At 32.5% G+C, this 19637-nt stretch overlaps 3 protein-coding genes across 3 annotated transcripts; 2 read left to right on the top strand and 1 right to left on the bottom strand.

Annotated features, from left to right (window-relative positions):
• Positions 1-837: 837 nt before the first annotated feature.
• Positions 838-3885, bottom strand: LOC107485248 (uncharacterized). The gene is made up of 6 exons (XM_016105762.3): positions 3715-3885; positions 3139-3234; positions 2304-2449; positions 1989-2186; positions 1662-1721; positions 838-1265 (listed from the first exon to the last, which is right to left on the bottom strand). The coding sequence occupies exons 2-6, from the start codon at positions 3227-3229 to the stop codon at positions 1122-1124; spliced, it is 639 nt and encodes a 212-aa protein (XP_015961248.1). The 5' UTR covers positions 3230-3234; positions 3715-3885; the 3' UTR covers positions 838-1121.
• Positions 3886-13874: 9989 nt separating this feature from the next.
• Positions 13875-14921, top strand: LOC107485235 (uncharacterized). The gene has a single exon (XM_016105751.1). The coding sequence runs from the start codon at positions 13875-13877 to the stop codon at positions 14919-14921; it is 1047 nt and encodes a 348-aa protein (XP_015961237.1).
• A 23-nt stretch (positions 14922-14944) lies between these two features.
• Positions 14945-15898, top strand: LOC107485236 (uncharacterized). The gene has a single exon (XM_016105752.1). The coding sequence runs from the start codon at positions 14945-14947 to the stop codon at positions 15896-15898; it is 954 nt and encodes a 317-aa protein (XP_015961238.1).
• Positions 15899-19637: the final 3739 nt, after the last annotated feature.

Below are 19637 nucleotides of genomic sequence, written 5' to 3'. Positions count from 1 at the left end.
TTGGTTAATCAAAAATCGATTATTAGACCGATGTGATTCAAATTGAAAATTATTTGACAAAAGATCGGTTAAAAACCCATTAACCGGCTAAATCATTGTAATTTTTTAGTATTTAAAATAAAAATTTACAAAAAATCATTTTTTTAAAGAATTATATATTTTATTATTTCTGATTCAATCTTGGATGAATCTCGATTGAATTTTTGAACTTCTAATCCTTACCAATTTGATAAACCGATTTGGTTTTCATAATTTTTTCTTCTTCTTGAAGAAGTATGTGATTCAATTATTCATGCACATTTTGTGTAGATAATTTTTGTTAGGCCAATCAGTAATTGAATCAATTCATTTAATTTAATTAAAAAAAAAACGCTGGCACATTTAACAGTGGCGTATTATCAAGACCAAATTAAACGGTCCAGAACGAACGGAAACTAGGAAAGACACTTGTTCCACACGTGTCCCCAGCTTCAAAGATCCTTGTCTTGATTCCAGATTATTGTTCAGCCTAGAAAGATTATTGCATTGCAAGAACTTCAGATGTTTGTTGATTCTGTTTGAAATTGTACCACAACACACGAAACACGCATGGATTTTGAGTTGATTTAGATTTGGTACATGAGGGCCAACAATTTTCAGTATTGTACTCAGTTTTCTGGCTCATAAAACACCACGTATATCTCAAAAAGAAGGGAAAAGAAAAAAAGAGAGAGAAAAAATAGTAACACCAATTATTTGTCTTACAAGAGACAAGAGCAAATAATTATGAAATGGAATGGTAGATACAAGAAGAATGTTCATGTGACGAAATTTCAAGACAGATAGAGAGTGAATGAATTGAAGGCAAGAAAGATTTTAATTTCCATAAATTTAAATACAACATATAATGTTTTACTTTTGAGACTCCACCATGTAAGCACAAATTATTAAATCATTTGAGATAGTTAACTATGACAAACTACTATATTGAAAGTAGAGTAACAATGTAACAAACTTTGCTTAACAGCGACAATGCATCAAATTTAAACTCTGGCTCTCTCGCTTATGAAGGGTTAATAGCAATCTTTCCCCTAATAAGAACACCACAAATTCAGAAGAACACTCTTTTTTTCAATAAGAATTTAGGAGTCAGAAAGAAGGGCTTTGTGGCTAACTGCTATATCATCCTTGCAAGCATGTAATGCAGTGCATACATCTGTTTTCTCCAAGAACTTCTGAGCATTGTTGAAAATCAATGGTCCATACTCGAAAACCATCCTCTTGCACTGAAGAAAATGAAAAAAAAAAAAAACAATTCAAAGTTAAGGAAATTATGTTCTTAAGTCTTGGCACTTCCTATATCACACTTCAAAATTTCTCTTGGGTATGCATGTTTGTTTGCCTAGTGAACGATGCTATGATGCACCGAGTTGAACTTGGAGCGACGTGTACCTGAATTAGTATACAACGCACCAATTTCAACTTGGCACATCACCTAAACTAACTTGCATAGCTGGAAAGGTAGTTAATCGCGTATGATAAAATGTTAGAATTTGTTGCTGGATAATGGATGGTGGTGACAATCCTGAATCCATGAAATTATCATTACAAGGAAATTTCTATGGATTACAGAATTTGAATCAAAGGACAGATTCCATGACATTAAAAAAGATTTTTCTGACCTTATTCGCATACTTGTCGACCGTATCGCATACCTTCAGCAACGTCTCAATGACTTCCAGCTGAAATATTAGAATAAATGGTTAGTTGTTCATTCAAGATACTATAGGGCTTCTTAGAGAACAAAAATGACAGAGAAATCTAAGTACTACATATATATTTTCACTTGGATCCATATTTCTATTCAATATCCTTTTGTATTTGGCTTCAAAACTATAGACTTTCTCAACTAAAAGAATCTAACATGTTTCAATCTTGTGATATGAAAATTTCACATGAATCACATCTCAAACTTCATTGGAGTAGCAGCAACGGATGAAATTACTTACCTCAGTGTCAGGATCTTTCAGCTTAGCCAATAGAGCTGACATAGCATCTTCGCAAAAGTCGCAGCTATTTTCTTGAATTTGTAGTGAAATTTTCGCAGTGCGTTCGCAGAGGTTGACCTTGTGGCAGAATTCTCCGGGACTAATTGTAGCTATTTCGGAAAAGAAAAGTGGAGCATAATAATCCACCAAAGTGACACACTGTAGAATGCAAAAGAGATAAAAGAACTAAATACACATTGGATATGAGAGATTAAGTAGGGGGTTTGTGAGATATTATAACATCTGAAGAAATAAGAGATTGAAATTACGTCTAACCTTGCGCTCGAAAGAGTGAAGCTGGGTGCAAGTGTTGTGAAGGATTTCAATGATCTCACTCTGAGTCTTGTTTTGGTTTAGATATTCAAGTGCCTTGGCAGCATATTCCGCACAAAGTGTACACACATCTTGTTTTTTACTCAATTCTGCATTTCCAAACATACATCAATAAGATGAAATTGAATAAAGAAAATACATGTTTTATGCAATCACTAAGCTGTTGCCAACACCAGGCCAAGAACGAATCGCGTTAAACAACAAACTTAACAACCTATTTTCTTATTTCTGTCAATGAAATAAACCCAAATCAAGATAAGAAAACATTCCTCGTCTTCGTTCCAATAAGTCTTCAAAGAATCGGTATGAAGGAGACTAACTAACCTATTCAAGACCTCTAGAATCCTATTTTGGCCATTCAAGGCAATTGCTGTAAAATTTACACAACTGATCCAAAAAATTTATATTCCACCCCATCTGTTCACTTACATAATTTTACTTTATCCCACCAAAACCAATAAACAATAAACTTTGCACTATGAATAGTTTACTGCTACGAATATTTAATGTTAGAAACAAGAGACTAAAAGGATTTGTGTATTATTGAGTGTATCCGAATTGTCTAAAATGATACAATATATAAAGGTATTTATAGGTACTAAGAGAATCGAAATAATAAAGATATTCAGATATGCTAAATGATGCTAATTGATCCTAATTATATTCTAACATTTAACTTTCACCAATATTGATAAAAGATAAGAGCTTTATATTAAGCAGGATACTGCAAAAGCAATGAAAGCCAAGAATGATAACAATGATCAGTGTTATGACTTACCAGAATTCGCCGAGTTTGGCAATTCTCTTGCACCACAAGCCCAGGCAGAACACAACATGACAAGGAACAAGAGTCCCATTTTTCCTTCCATGTTTCCTGTAATATTTCTAAATTGTTAAATTGAAACCTAAGATCTTAGACTGAAGATCACATGAATATAAGATGCTATCTTAATAGACCAGTGTTATCAAATTAGATATTCAACATCCTTTCTTTCCTCTTGTCCCAACAATTAAAGACTAGTCAAGACCATACATGAATCAGATCTTAACTGAGTTGACATAATCAAACCCCAGAAACATGCTAGTATGCTACCAAGTTCATCCTCACTTTCTCAGCATCCATCCCCAAATAAAATAGGTAAATAATAATGATTGAAAATTAGTTTTGCAACATGGATAACCCTATCACCTAATGCCAACTATGATGTAATTCAACAGAAAAACAGAAACTGAAGCAAGCATTAGAAGGAACCAATTAATAATTGAGCACTTGAATTCAGTAACAAGAACAGATCAAAATTCTATTAAAATTGAGGATTGGAGATTGGCAAGTATAAGTAAAAAGAAGTCTTACTAGTTTCTTCCGAGTAATATTCCTTCCCTGTTAAAAAAAGTATAATATAAACCTTTTTTTTTTATCTTCTCAAGAGAAGGGAAACAATGAGGTGGTTCTTCCTTCTTGTCCCTAATCCTAGTACTTTAATACTTTTTAAGAGTGTCGTGTTGGTTGGTTTTGGTTTTCTCAATTTGTTCTAATCTTCAATTTCCCATTGGTTGATTTGATGTACATCACTTTAAATGTTTGTTGCTTTTAAATTAAGTTGGGATTTGGCAATTGAGGAGTTGTTCGGCGTGGCAAGTTACATGGAAGAATTTGTGTGCCTCTCATTATTTGTCGTTACTTAATATGATGATGACGTGTCAGAATCTTAAAACGGTGTAAGAGGTCAGCAAAATCTAGGGCTTCGAAATTTGAATGGTGTAAGATTATGACTGAACAGAGAAGAATGGAATATCTGTCAAAATTCCAAAGAAAGAAAATATATAACAGAAAATACAAGACTTGTTTCTCTTGACGTATTAGAAGAATCAGAATTCTTCTAAAGCAACCAAGGGATAATAATAATAATATGATAAATTTAAAATTCAGTTGAGATATGATCTAAATTATAATTTTTTAAAATTTAAATTTTGGATAAACTATGATTTTGAATAAAAAATTTAAACTTTAAAATTTAGATATGATATAAACCAATCTAATTCAAATCACAATAATTTGAGTGGTTATTAGATTAAAAAATAAATTTAAATTGATACTTTACAAATCGTAATCATTTGAATAAAATTAAAAAATCAAACCAATATAATTCAAATAACAAATTATATCCATTTTTATTTTTTAAATCGATCCAAACTGTATTATAATATAAAAAAGATATATATAACGCAATTTTTCAAATAGAATATCTAAAAAAATGATTACTTATCTCGTTTTTATCGTAAACAAAATATGTAACATGGAATAAAAATATAATAATCCTACATTTAATATTAATAATTATTATATTTATTTTATTTATTAAAAGAAATCCGGTGCGAAAGAGAACAGAGTGAAAACTTTGTAGTATGACTCGTTCATATTATAACTAGTTTTCTTAATTTGTAAAAAAATGATTTTATCGGTGGTGTATTCATCATAATTGGATGGTGATAAAATGTGATTAAATGACATTAAAAAAATTATTTTAGTGTTAGCGTTTTAAATTAAATTATTTTCATACTTTTTACTAATGAAATTTCAGTATGCATTTTGTCAGGGGAAATTCCAAATGTGCATTTTTGGTCATATAGTAGCTAGAGGTTAGTGTTTCCAAAATGATGTACCAATAAAAGGAAATTTCAATTAATGAATATTGCAAGTTAAGAGTGACTAACTTAATTTACTTATGTACAGAACGAACACATTTACGCAACCAAAGCTATGATCGCAATAATTAGAAAATTTTAGTACAGAAAATCAACAAGAGATTGTGCAAGAAACAAATTAGTAGTCACCATATGGAAACTTCATGCAATCTGACAAATAAATAAATAAATAAAATTGCAGGAAAATATACAATCTACCAAACTAGGTCTTTTCGGTAACGAATTTGTGATAGATTAACTTTTTTTATAGAGAACTAATGAGCAGCCGAAAAAATTAAACACCTCATAATTTGGCATACTTACAATTTAAGAAATATTATTCAAATAGTTATTTTGAGATTAATTTAAGAGTTTAATTTTGTTGAAATAATAGTGTAAAATGTTTTATATGGTCGTACAATTACATTCCTTCTTTTAGATGACCATTCACGCGTTTAATGTGACAGGTAATTATTTTTAATGATGTGGTGTTATGTAATTGAATTTACATGTAAAATTATTTTAAACTGACAGTGTATTAAAATTAAATTCTTAATTTAATATATTATTTTTTGAAAACTATTATGTAATTACAAATTTTAATCTAGAGTTTATGTAACTACAAATTTTAATCTATATATTTCATATCCAAAAATGAAAAATAACATCTTTCTCGTCAACCTATCCTAGACCGTTTGGATAGGGTATGGGTTTAGGGTATACCTTATTCTATCTTGTAAAAGTTATGTATATAGTGAAAAAAATGAGTGTTGAACCCACAATCTTTCTCTTATAAAAACTTGAAATAATGACTAAACTAATTGATGATCATATATATTATTTGTAATTTTATGTTAGATTTCTTAAAGATTTTATTATTTTTAATTTTAATTTGAATTTAGAATTTTTTTTATTTTATAATATATATAAAATTTAGAATGGTTAAATTTTATATTTGCTTGAAATTTTTTTATTTTTCTACGAATAGGGTAGGGTTTAGAACTTTAGAATGCAGGTAAGATTAGAGTTGAGAAATTCTCAACTCATGGGTAGGGTAGGGTAAAATTTTAAAAGAGTTTTCAACCTGCGGATAGAGTTAGGGTAGAGTCCAAACCCTATCCTACGCTACCCATTGCCAGCCCTAGTCCCAGAGTCTATCACTTCTAACCGTAAAAAAAAAAAAAAAGTTACCAAAAAAAATTGAAAAGCCAACCCGAACTTAATCCATTTTGACAAAAGAGAACGTGACCCTTTGCAAAAAAAAAAAGAAAAAGAAAAAGGACACTTAAACCTCTAATTTTGTTTTTCGTGAGAAAATGCGTTTATCCGTTGTCTCTATTATTATACTAGTAATGAAAATTACTTAACTGATACGCTGGAGTGATGAGCTAACATGTTAAGTTGTTAAGTGTCATACTGCCACGGTCAAATTGAATATAATTATTTAGTTGTTCGAAATTTCAAAGCAACAACAAATACTTCCTATTTAATGTTGTTATGGACTTATAAAGAAATGTTGTCCCAAGTATATAATTTGACAACGGACATATCTTTGTATATATACATAACAGTCTAAAAATTAGTGTCTTTGTATTGATGAACCCAAATAGCTTGGTTTGATTATGTACATGATTGTGAGACTCTGGTTCTATCCTAAAGTTAACCTGACATTCATCTACTAACGAGCTAATGTCACTCTCAGTCTTATCAGTTATAAGGACTGTTCATTGAAACACTTAATATATGTGACATTTTGAAAAGTGATAATGATCTCACCAATAATTATTTTAACTAATGCATAAGCAATTCAATATTCTCTTTCATATTACTACTTTTTGAGACTTAATAGAAGCCCGTAGTTTTGTAATATAATAGCATGGTTTTGAAAATCAAATTGGACCAGCGGCTCGGACTGGTCTGATCGGAATAAAACATCTCTACGATTCAGTCCAAGTAAAAAAATCGCAATTCTAACAACCGCTCATGGATCGCTGATCTGGCTAGAAAATGGCTGGTCAGACTGAACCGGAACTTGACCAATTTACCCAAATGATGCCGTTTTGAACTTTATAAAAAAAATAGATTTTTGGATGCCTGACCTATTGACCTTCCTTCCTCTTCTCTTCAGTCCAAACTCCAAACACTAACAGCTTCTCCCCAAATCAAAAAAGAAAGCCGAAACATGAAACCTTAGCTTCGCAATGACTGCCACCGTTTGCCGCGCTCAAGCGCCACCGTCGTCCTCTAGTCATCTACACTTCTACCTCATTCAACAATCATAGGGTCTTCCTTGAGCTTGGCAACAGCCACTAGTCTTCGTATGCTCTGTTGCGCTCAGGCACTACCGTCTTCGTCAGGTCATGGTGCTTGAAGTCTCTAACCTACCAATCATAGATTCTTCCTCAAGCATGGCATCTTCAAGTATGTTCTTCGTTTGCTGAGCCTCAAATTCTTCCAACTCACCACCGTCTTCGAGTCATGTCGTCATCTGGCCTCTGTCTCTGTTGCACTTCTGCCCCTCTGCTTAGACTGCTAAGAAGTCAGAACGAAGGTTTAGGATTCTGCTAGTGCTACTCAGATTTAACAATTTGCTAGTTCTTTAATTTTTTTTAATTTTTTGTTCTCGGTTCTTTGTTCTTTAGTTTAGGATTTTTCTAGTACTACTCAGATTGAATTGTTGCTTTTTTTTATGCTATGCTAAAAGGCTAAAACTTTGATAATCCTTGTTAATCTTTGAAAAAATTTGTTAATCTTTGTTATAATTATGATCAGTCTGCTAAAAATCTTGTTAATCTTTATTAAAATTATGTTGAAACATGAGCTTTTATTTGTTCATTATGATTAGTCTTTTGTTAGGAAAGGAATAAATTAGTTAATTCAATAGTTACTATTTTGATGAGTTCAATAGTGATATAATAAAAACTAAGTGTTAAATTATTAATAATTGATGAGGTCAAAGGTTATTAATGCATTTTATGATTTGCAATTTTAGTTATGAATGATATTATTAATCAAGATGCACTTGCTGATAATAATGCATCTGTGGATAATAATTTGGCTGCTAATCCTCCCAATTCGAATGATGTTGCTTATCCTAATCCTCATAGTTAGTCGCAAGCTTTTTCCAATATATAGAGAAAAACATATCCAACTTAGAAATATATTGCTTTACAAATAGTGAATAAAAAAAAATCATAATACTAATATTTTTTTCTACAAATTTTTGAATGAAGGGATTCACAAAATTAAAAAATATTTGGCAAAGATAACTAAAGATGTTAAAAAATGTCTTAAAGTTCCTTATGATGTGAAAAAATAGATTGAAGGCTTATTGAAAAAAATTCAAAGAAACAAAAACAAAAGAAAAGTAAGCTTTAATGAAGAGGACAGTGATGAGATAGAGGATACATTTGATGTAATAACAGTGCAAGAAGAGCAACAAGTGATTGGAGGCGATCCAAAAAAGAAAGCAAAAGTCATTCTTCCTATATTTGCACCAAGAACAACTTCAGAAGTTCAACCAAGTCTTAAAAATATTTTTCAAAATAAAGAGGCGATACATGAGGTTTGATAAGCGGCTTGCTAGTTGGCTTTTAGATTGTAGAATTATATTTAATGCAGTTATGTCGCTATTTTTTCAAGATATACTGGATGGTGTTGCATGTATTGGACCTGGTTATCGGGCCCTTCTTATCATAACTTAAGGGTTCACTTGTTGGCTGATATTAAAAAAGAATGTCAAATACTAGTTGATAGTTATAGGAGTGCTTGGAGAGAAACTGGATGCACCCTCATCATGGCTAATGGTTGGACAAATCAAAGGCAAAGAAAATTGATTAACTTCTTGGTGAATTATTCTAAATGTTTGTACTTTGTGAAATCTGTAGATGCTTCAAATATGGTTAAAAATGCTTCAATGTTGTGTAATTTATTTTCTGAGGTAATTGAATAAATTAGCCCTAATGATATTGTGCATGTTGTGACTGACAATGCGGCCAATTATATTGTTGCTGGTAAGATTATCAATCAGAAATATGAGAATACCTATTGGTTATCATATGTTGCTCATTGTCTTAATCTTATTCTGAAAGATATAAGCAGTATGACACATATTTCTAACCTTACATCAGATACTTCCAAGATTATAGTATTTATGTACAATCATATGGTCTTCTTCTCTTGGCTTAGAAAAAAATCTACTTGAAAGAGATTATTCGTCTTGGTGTAACTCGTTTTGCTACTGTGTTTATCATATTAAAGAGCAACTTTGAACATAAAGCTAATTTGAAAGCATTAATTATAGATTCACACTTTACTGGTCATAAATTAGGAATGAGTATAAATGGTAGAGCAGTTAGTTCCATTATCTTAGATAGAAAATTTCAGGATGATTATTTTACTGCCTGTAAACTTGTGAGCCTTTGATTAAATTGCTGAGGATTGTTGATATTGATGATAAACCGTCTTTAGGATATATATATATATATATGAAGGAATACTGATGACAAAAGATGCAATTAAAGAGATGTTTAAACAGAATAAGACTGCATATCAGCCTTATACACAGATATTATCAACTCAAGAAGTGACAAGCAGTTGAAGAAAAATCTTCATGCAGCAGCTTATTTCCTAAATCTTGCTTTTTTTATGAAAATTATAAAGAAGTTCCTGATGTCATGCGAGGTTTACTTGATCTTGTTACATTGCATTGCAAGTGTAACATGTTGTGTATTTTATTAGGTGATATTGATGTTAATTTTCATTAAAGTAGTGATAGTAGTAGTAGTTTTTATGCTACATCTTTTGATTTTTCTGCTCAAGATGGTTGAAATGAAGGTGAAGATGATTTGCGGATTTTTATGATTTTTACAAATTTTCATGTTGACATTTTATATTTGGATATTTCTTTTGTTATTTGACTTTTGAGTTTCTATTTTGATAATAGCATAAAACTTTAGTTGATGTAGTGCTTTAAATTTGAAAAATATTTTAAGATTTATATTTGATTATAATTATGTTTTAGTATGCTTATATTTTATTATTATTTTATTATAAAACGATTATTCCAGTTGAACCATAGTTGAATCGATTAGACCAATAAACCAATAAATCAGTAACTAGAACAATTCGATAGCCGATGCGATTTTTAGAACCTTGTATAATAGTGACTGCTTCTTTATATCTGTCCGATGAGTTTACATATTGAAACACTAAACATCCGAATGACTGACATGAATAACGTAAATATATCGAAAAGACATTATTTAACTACCAAACACCCAATCACATCGAAACTAAGAAATCCAAAATAATATTGAAGAATATATATATTTTCATGGAGAAAAGTGATACTAAGAAATAAGTCGATGCAAAAATAATTTTGGCTAAAGCAAAGATTTATAAATTTTTAATACATACCCTGTCACTTTTTTAAAATTGTATTTTAGACCAAAGTCTTAAAAAAAAGAAAGAAATTTTCTCGAGGTAAAAAATGATCAATTTTCAAACTATCCTCATCATTTTCACTAAATCATATTTTACAACACCGAGCATGATCCCCAAGGAACATCAAAGTCTCTAGCAACATTAACGCTAACAACTACAATAATAAAAATTAACTACACAAAATGTTGTAGTGCCACTAGTTTCACCAACTATTCCAACAAAAAAAACTATTGATAATATAGAGCCACTAACAATAACAATAATGAAATGAAAATAACACTTGCATATTGGGAGTTATTAAGATGTCAATGATGTAATCATCCGGTTTGGTAATATCATGGACTATCTTCACAATATAACATCAAAAAAGAAACTGATCAAATATAATTTTTTTTCGGACAGTTATAAACAAGAGAGTAGTCTGAAAGAAGTGTTTTGTATATTATTCAGTTGTGAGAAAAAGTACAATGTACAAGGAGTATATATAGGTGCTAGAAGAATCAAAGCAATAAAAGTATAGAATCCTACAATTAATATACAGATATATTATATAAATATAAATGATACTAATTATTGATCTAAATTGATTCTAATTATTCTCTAATATCTCCCCTCAAACTCAAGTGGGAGCTAAGAATATCATCTTGAGTTTAGATAACAGAGTTCGAAAACGAGTCAGATGATGAGCCTTTGTGAAGATATCAGCAGTCTGATCCAGTGCTCCGACAATGATGAGACGAACGACATCAATAAGGATACGCTGCCGAACAAAGTGACAACCAATCTCAATGTGTTTAGTGCGTTCATGAAACACATCATTATGAGCAATCTGAATAGCACTGCGGTTGTCACAAAAAATATCAGTTGGGAACGACGAAGGAGCACCCAAGTCTTTGAGAAGCCAACGAATTGAGACAACCTCAGCAGTGGTATCAGCAAGAGCACGATATCCAACTTCTGTGCTTGATTGAGTAGTGAATGTTTGCTTCTTAGCTCGCCAAGAAATAAGAGCGTCGCCAAGAAACAAGCAATAACCAGTAGTGGAACGACGATCAATGGGATCACCAGCCCAATCATCATATGAGTACGCCTGAAGGGATAAAAATGAATGGGCAGAAAAATAAAGGCCATGGAATATGGTGCGCCTGAAGGGATAAACATGAGTGGGCAGAAAAATAAAGGCCATGAAATAGGGTGCCCTTGATATAGCAAAGAACTGCCGCATAGTGATTAGTACGAGGAGCTGACAAGAACTGACTAAGAACATGAACTGGATAGGCGATGTCTGGTAGGGTGACAGTTAAGTAGACAAGACCTCCAACTAACTGTTGATAAAGAGTAGGATTATCCAAAACAATGTCATCTATAGGGGTAAATCAAACATTAGGCTCAAGAGGAGTAGACTCAGTGTGACTATCTGTAATCCTGGCGCGAACCAGAAGATCTAAAGCATACTTAGCTTGAGAGAGATAGATACCATCTTCTGTGGATGTGACCTCAAGACCAAGAAAATAACTAAGAGAACCAAGATATTTCATCTCAAAAGTATGGTGAAGGGAGGCTTTAAGATCAGAGATACCATCAACATCATCTCCGGTAATGATCATGTCATTAACATACAAAAGCAGAAGAACAACTCCATGTTCACTTTTACAAATAAAGAGAGCGTTCTCATGAGGGTTGTAAGTGAAACCAAGATTGCAGATAGTGGTGCTGAACTTGTCAAACCATTCACGAGGAGCTTGCTTAAGACCATAACGTGCCTTGCGAAGGAGACAGACTTTGCTAAAAGGACAAGAAAAACCCGGAGGTGGTTTCATATAGACCTTCTTTTTCAAATCCCATTAAGAAATGCATTATTCACATCCATCTGACTGAGAGACCATTTTTTTACCGCAACAATGGCAAGAAGAGCTCAAACAGATGTGAGACGAGCAACAGGAGCAAAAGTATTTTCATAGTCAATACCATACTCTTGCATACAATCTTGAGCAACCAATCGTGCTTTATAATGGTCAATAGAACCATCAGAATGAGTCTTGATCTTATATACCCATGTACTACCCACAACGTCCTGATGAGATGAAGGATTAACCAAATCCCAAGTGTGTGCTTTTTCAAGTGCCTAGATTTTTTCCTACATTGCTTGCTACCAGTTTAGATTTATAGAGGCTTCTCTGAATTACTTAGGTTCATGTTGATGAAGAATAGTAGAAAAACAATGATAATCAAGAAGATGAGGAGGTGGATTCCTTACCCTAGAAGAGCGAGTGGAAGGAGGAGGCACGACGACATGAGCAGGATCATCGTTCGGTCTGGAATCATCGGGAGCTGGAGAAGGCGGAAGAGCAGGAGGCTATAGAGGTTAACTCAAGATAGAACCTGTAGAATCATCACTAGAAAAAGATCAACATTGGGGTTAGTGAAAAAGGGGTGTAGGAGGAATGGACTCAAGGGAGGAGAATCGAGAAAACATGTGATGCTCCCAGAAGACAACATGACGAGATATACGAATACATCTAGAGAGAGGATCCTAACAATGATAACCCTTGTGTTCAGTGCCATAACCAAGGAAACAACACATGAGAGCCCGAGGTTCAAGTTTACTATGTTCATGAGGCCAGGGACGGATGTATGGGGGGGCAAGTAGAGGCCTGGGCCCCCCAGCTTTAAAAAAAAAGGTAATAGAAAGCTTAACCCAACGTCCCAACCCAAATAAAACATAATAACTTTTAAAATTTTTCAAATTCCTAAAATTAATTTTGTTTGTTCACGTTTCCTATTCTATTTCCTAATTCTCCTGTGCTATTTCCTCGCAAGTCACGCCGCACTCACCAAATCACTATCTCAGTGCCACTGCCATTCGCCCATTCCCAAGGTAAGTATCTAGTGTATAGTGTTATTTTTATATTTCAATCATATATAATATATTCATATCAAACACAAGGTATTCATTTTAATTTTGAGATTTATTTTCTCTTTTATTTTTATTTTATTTTTTAATGAAATTGAATAATTGATAGTAATTTAGTAAAAAAATTATTATTATTGATATTTAATTAATAAAAAATACTTAGATTTTGTTTATTTATGTAAGTATATAATTTTTTGAGTTTTTTTTCAGGTAAAAAAAATTAGAATATTTTATGATGAAAAAACAAAGTAAAATTGATGCAATTTTTAAGAGAAAAGCTACTGATAATGTTGGAGTTTAAACAAGTCAACCCTCAAATCTTATTTCACAAGAAGTTCAAGTAAGTGAGCTCTCTAATCTTACTCAAAATACACATCAACATGAAACCAAAGTACCAAGATTAGAAAGAGATGTTGATATCTCTTTACTAGAAAGGGATCCAGGAAAGCGACGTCCAATTTGGCAGTATAATGTCAATGAACGTGATAAGATTCGTAGAGCATATAAACATAATAGATGGGTCATACCAACCAACAAATATTAGCTATCCAGCTTCTGGTAATAACAATCACCGTCGATATTTTCAATCTTCTTGGTTTAAGAAATTTCCAAGTTGGTTAGAATATTCACCAGAAAAAGATGCTGCTTATTGTTTGCCTTGCTACTTGTTTGGTAAACATTATGGTGCTCGCAATGATGGAAAAAATGCATTTTCAGAGTTAGGATTTAGTAATTGGAAGAAAGTAAACAATGGGGTAAATTGTGCATTTGTATGTCACGAGGGTTCTATTCCTAATTCTCCCCATAATTTATGTGCTTCATGCAATCAGAATGTTAATAATGTTGTCCTTGAAAATGCTCCTGGGAATGCTCAATATATATCTCCCGGTGTTCAGAAAGATATATTGCATATCTTTGCTAGAAAAGTGCGTGCAACAATTCGAGAAGAAATTGGTGATTATAAATTTTGTATAATTATTGATGAAGCAAGAGATGAGTCAAAGCGAGAACAAATGTCTGTGGTTTTGAGATTTGTAGACAAGCACGGTTGTGTTCAAGAAAGATTTTTTGATCTTATACATGTTTCTGATACATGTTCTTTGACATTGAAAACAGAAATTTCATCAGTTCTTTCTCGTCATAATCTTGATGTCCAAAATCTTAGGAGACAAGGGTATGATGGAGCTAGTAATATGCGTGGTGAATGGAATGGATTGCAAGCTCTATTTCTGAAAGATTGTCCTTTTGCTTATTACATTCATTGTCTTGCTCATCGATTACAATTAGCACTTGTTTCTGCAGCCAAAGAAGTTTGTTATGTTCATCAATTCTTTTCAAAACTTACTCTAATTGTGAATGTTGTGACTGTTTCTCCTAAACGTCATGATCAGTTAAGGGTTGCTCAAGCAAATAATGTTGCAAACTTAAACGCCGATGATCAACTTGTGACAGGTAGTGGACTTAATCAAATTGGTACTTTGCAAAGAGCTGGAGATACTAGATGGGGTCTCATTTGAATTCTGTACGTAGCTTGTTATGCATGTTTGATGCTACTTGTGAAGTTCTTGAAAAAAGCATCGAAGAAGGTAATTTCTCCACTCGTGGTGATGCTAGTGCTGCTTATGATGCTATCACATCCTTTGAATTTGTCTTTGTTTTGCATTTGATGAGAAATATTTTGGAAGTTAGTCATGATCTTTGTCAAGCTTTGCAACAAAAAAATCAAGACATATTGAATGCTTTAACTTTGGTTTCTACTACCAAGACTTTAATCCAAAGAATGAGAGAATCAAGTTGGGAGGCTTTCATAAAAGAAGTTATACTATTTTGTGAGAAACATGAAGTTGAAGTTCCTGATATGAATGCATTGCATATTCCTAGAAGAGGCCGAACTCGCAAAATTGTTGATCAAATTTCAGTGGAGCATCATTACTGTGTTAATTTATTTCTAGCTGTAATTGATACACAGTTGCAAGAGCTTAATGGAAGATTCAACGATAATATGGTGGAATTGCTTACTTTAAGTTCAACTTTAGATCCCAGAGATAATTATAAGTTCTTCAGTATCAACAAAGTATGTGAATTAGTAGAACGGTTTTATCCAGGTGACTTCAGTGACCAAGAGAAATTTCACATTAGAATGCAAGCTCAACATTATGAACTTGATGTTCCTAATCATGCTGAATTAACTAACTTGTGCACAATTTCGGAGTTATGTCAAGGATTAACGAAGACAGGAAAGTCTTTAACATATCCTTTGATTGATCGTTTGATTCGCTTGATATTAACTCTCCCTGTTTCAACTGCTACAACTGAGAGATCTTTTTCAGCTATGAATATTGTGAAGAATAGACTCAGAAACAAAATGGAAGATGAATTGCTTGCTAATTGTCTTTTGATTTACATTGAGAAGAAGATTGCTGAAAAATTTGACACAGATTCTATTATCGATGAATTTTATGATATGAAGAATCGATGTGTACCACTTCGTTAGTAAAAATTACACATTTTTTTATACTTTAAATATATATTCTCTATCTGTATATTTTTATAATTCATCTTACATTATAATTTATTTGCATATATTTTTTATATTATATATATTATTGGCCCCCCCATAACAATATTTCTGGATCCGTCCCTGCATGAGGCTGAAGAAGAACAAAACAAACACAACCGAAAACTCGAAGAGAACTGTAATCTGGAGAGGTATGATAAAGACGCTCAAATGGAGTAACGTTACCAAGGACAGAAGAAGGATTTCTATTGATAACATGAACAACAGTAAGAACAGCTTCACCCCAAGTACACTTAGGACACGAAAAAGAAAGAAGCATTGCATGAACCGAGTCAAGAGTGTGATGATATTTGCGTTTAGCTCGTCCATTTTGTTGAGACGTATCACGGCAAGAAAACTCAGACAAAGTACCTTGCTCTGCAAGAAAGGTTAAAAAGTTTGGAATCACGGTATTCCATAGCATTATCGCGTCGAAAAACCTTAATGACCTTGAAAAACTGAGTTTTAATCATAATGACAAAGTTAATATAAATTTGAGGTAGCTCATGGCGATAAGTCCTCAAATAAACTCAAGTAAAGTGTGAATAATCATCAATGAAAACAACAAAGTATCGAGCTCCTCCCATAGAAGTGTAGGAGCGGGGCCCCAAACATGAGAGTATATAAGATCAAAAGAAGAGCAAGTAAGAGATGAATTATTGTGAAAAGATAAAGCAGGTTATTTAGCAGTTTGACAAGAAATGCAATCAAAAGACTCATTTTTAACCTGACCCAAAACACCTTGAGATACAAGAGGACGCAATTTTCTTAAGGAGCTATGGGGGGCAAGACGGTGATGCCAAAAGTGAAGGGTAGATAGAGAAGAAGCAGCACAGAGATTTGGCACTAGGAAAATATGAAGATTTTTGAGTTCAAACAACCTTCCAACCTTACGTCCAGTCCCAATAATTTGTCCCGTCCGACGATCTTGTACACGACAACCAGAAAGGGAAAAAGTAACATCAAAACCGAGATAAAAAAAGTTGACCAACAGAAATAAGATTGAAGTTCAATTTGGGAATATAATAAGTATCAAGAAGATTAAGAGTTGATTGAGAGATAGAACCCTTGTGTGTTGTGTGCAAGAGGAAACCATTAGCAGTAGTGACAGAAGGTGCATTTTTAGTGGTAGACAAAGACGAGAAAAGATTACGCAAAAGAGACATGTAATTAAAGCAACCAAGGTCAAAATACCATGTAGAATTACCTGGAGGAGTCGAAAAAGCAACAAGAATATTACCAAAAAGGGAGAGAAGATGCTTAAGAAAAGACGCAATATCAGAGAGAGAGAGAGAGAGAGAGAGAGAGAGAGAGAGAGAGAGAGAGAGAGAGACAGAAGACGGGTTGAGAGGAGCAGAGGTGGTAGATTCAGTAGTAGCAGCAATAGTAGAAGAAGACACACTCTTGGAGAAATTGGGATAAGAATGATACTCAAGGTGACCAGGATGTGGTAGGCGAGTAGGACAGGCAGTAATAAAATATCCTGAGAACTTGCAGTAATGGTAGAACACTTGTGGATAGTTGTAGCTAATGTGACCTTTTTGTTGATATTTGTGACATTCAACAGAAGGACAATCTGAAAAGAAGTGCCCAAAGCGGTTACAGTTTTGACAGAATTTATCCTTTTTGTCTGTGGTAGTAAAAATATCTGACTTTTTTCATAATAGTAGAGACAAAGATCAAAGTGAGAAGAGAAAAACTGTAAATTTGGAGCCAAAAACAAGAAAACAAACAGCAGAATTGGAAAGAGATCACCAAAAAATCTTAGGAAGGGTCCCACTGTCTGCCACGTCAGTAGCCACCTTAGCAGATGATGACATGTGGCGATGTCTGAGTGGAGGGAGAAGACACGCTGGCGAGTGAGCTGGAACGCGGGTCAACCAGCGAGTCGAACCGGGTCATGCACGGGTTGTTGGGAGGCTTTGTGGCGCGACACGTGGAAGCTCTTGGACTGTGCGATCGTCACCAAAGATCCAGCGGATGCTGAAGTGTCTGGAGATGAGGAGAACCTGATCGGATACCGGCCTTCAGGCGGCACGTGAGGGTGCGTCCGACGGTGGAAGGCGACGAGTCTGGAGGTGTTCGAATCTTGACGACGAGACGAACACGTTGGTGGTGGTGGTGACGAACCTAAGCATCGAAAAAAGATCAAGAAACGAAGGCAAAGAGCATTGCCGGAAGAGAAAAAATAAGGGGGTTATGAACGAATTTTCATGGAAAAAAAAAGAAACCTATGCTCTTGATACCATATTATAAACAAGAGAGTAGTTTGAAAGAAATGTTTTGTATATTATTCAGTTATGAGAAAAAGTACAATGTACAAGAGGTATATATAGGTGCTAGAAGAATAAAAATAATAAAGTATAAAATCCTACAATTTATATACGGATATGCTATATAAATATAAATAATACTAATTGATCTAAATTCATTCTAATTATTCTCTAATATGGACATTTAAAAAAAAAAGAAAAAAAACTAGAATTTTCTATTCTTAACTCTATATCTTAAACACCAACAACTTCTTCTCCTCCTCTTCTCTTCTTTGTAACTGCATTTTGTCTACTCTTTCTTTCCATTTTTTTCACCAACTTACACCACCAGTTTTCACCTACCAATAAAATGGAGCTTTTCGCCCGGAGTAAAATCTCTTTTCACTCCAACGAAAAGAGTTTGCCTGTATCCATGTATTACACCCAACTGATCCATCTTTATGTTAAATCCCATATTAACCTCAATATAAAATATAAAAAGTGACTATTTTAATATTCTAAAAATTTATGTTATAAAATGTCACTTAAACAATAAAAATAATATTTTAATAGAGTTAGATACTTTCTTTACTACTTTTGAATTCGGTGCAACTAAATATCCATCATAGTTCATCTTTTATTCAATTATTATCTATTATAATAATTACTTTTAGATATTATGTCTCAAATTTTTTTTCATATATTTAAAATTTAACATTATATCTCTTTAAAGTTTGAATATTTAAATTTAAATATAACAAAACAAAAATAACAAACCAAAATTAAACTCTAACCAAATTTAAATTAAAATAATACTATCAAAATCAATTTTTTCGATTTTAAGACTGCTATATATGATTCTTTTCGGTTCTAATTAACAAGAATAATGAACACAATTGTTTTTGGATGAATTTCAGATGTATTAAAAAAATTATTTAGCATGCAATTTTGTAATTTTAAATGTGTTATAAAATCATTTATATTAAGAAAAATATAAATGTGGATTTGAACGAATTTTGGATGTGTACTAAAAATATTTTGTGTATTATCTTATTATTTTAGATGTGTTAAAAAATTATTTATATTAAGAAAAATATAAATACAAATTTAAATAAATTTTGGATGTATACCAAAAGTATTTTTTGTGTTAACTTATTATTTTGGATGTGTTATAAACATATGTAAAATAATAAAAAAAACTATCACAAAAATAATCACGTGAAAAAAAGAGAAAAAATAATATTCAGATACAAGCCTATGGAACTAAAATATAATTAGATATGGAAGAGAATATGGGATACTATTTAGTTGATAAATTGATTTTATTATTTGTTATTTTGGATATGTCGTAAGCACATTTAAAATACTACATCAAATATTCATAACACATCTAAAATTATATAATTATATATAAAATGAATTAT

This window comes from Arachis duranensis, chromosome 4 (genome assembly GCF_000817695.3).
Source record: "Arachis duranensis cultivar V14167 chromosome 4, aradu.V14167.gnm2.J7QH, whole genome shotgun sequence".
NCBI classification, from domain to species: domain Eukaryota; kingdom Viridiplantae; phylum Streptophyta; class Magnoliopsida; order Fabales; family Fabaceae; genus Arachis; species Arachis duranensis.
Note: the sequence above shows the minus strand (reverse complement) of the source record. Positions and strands in the feature narration are given on the sequence as shown.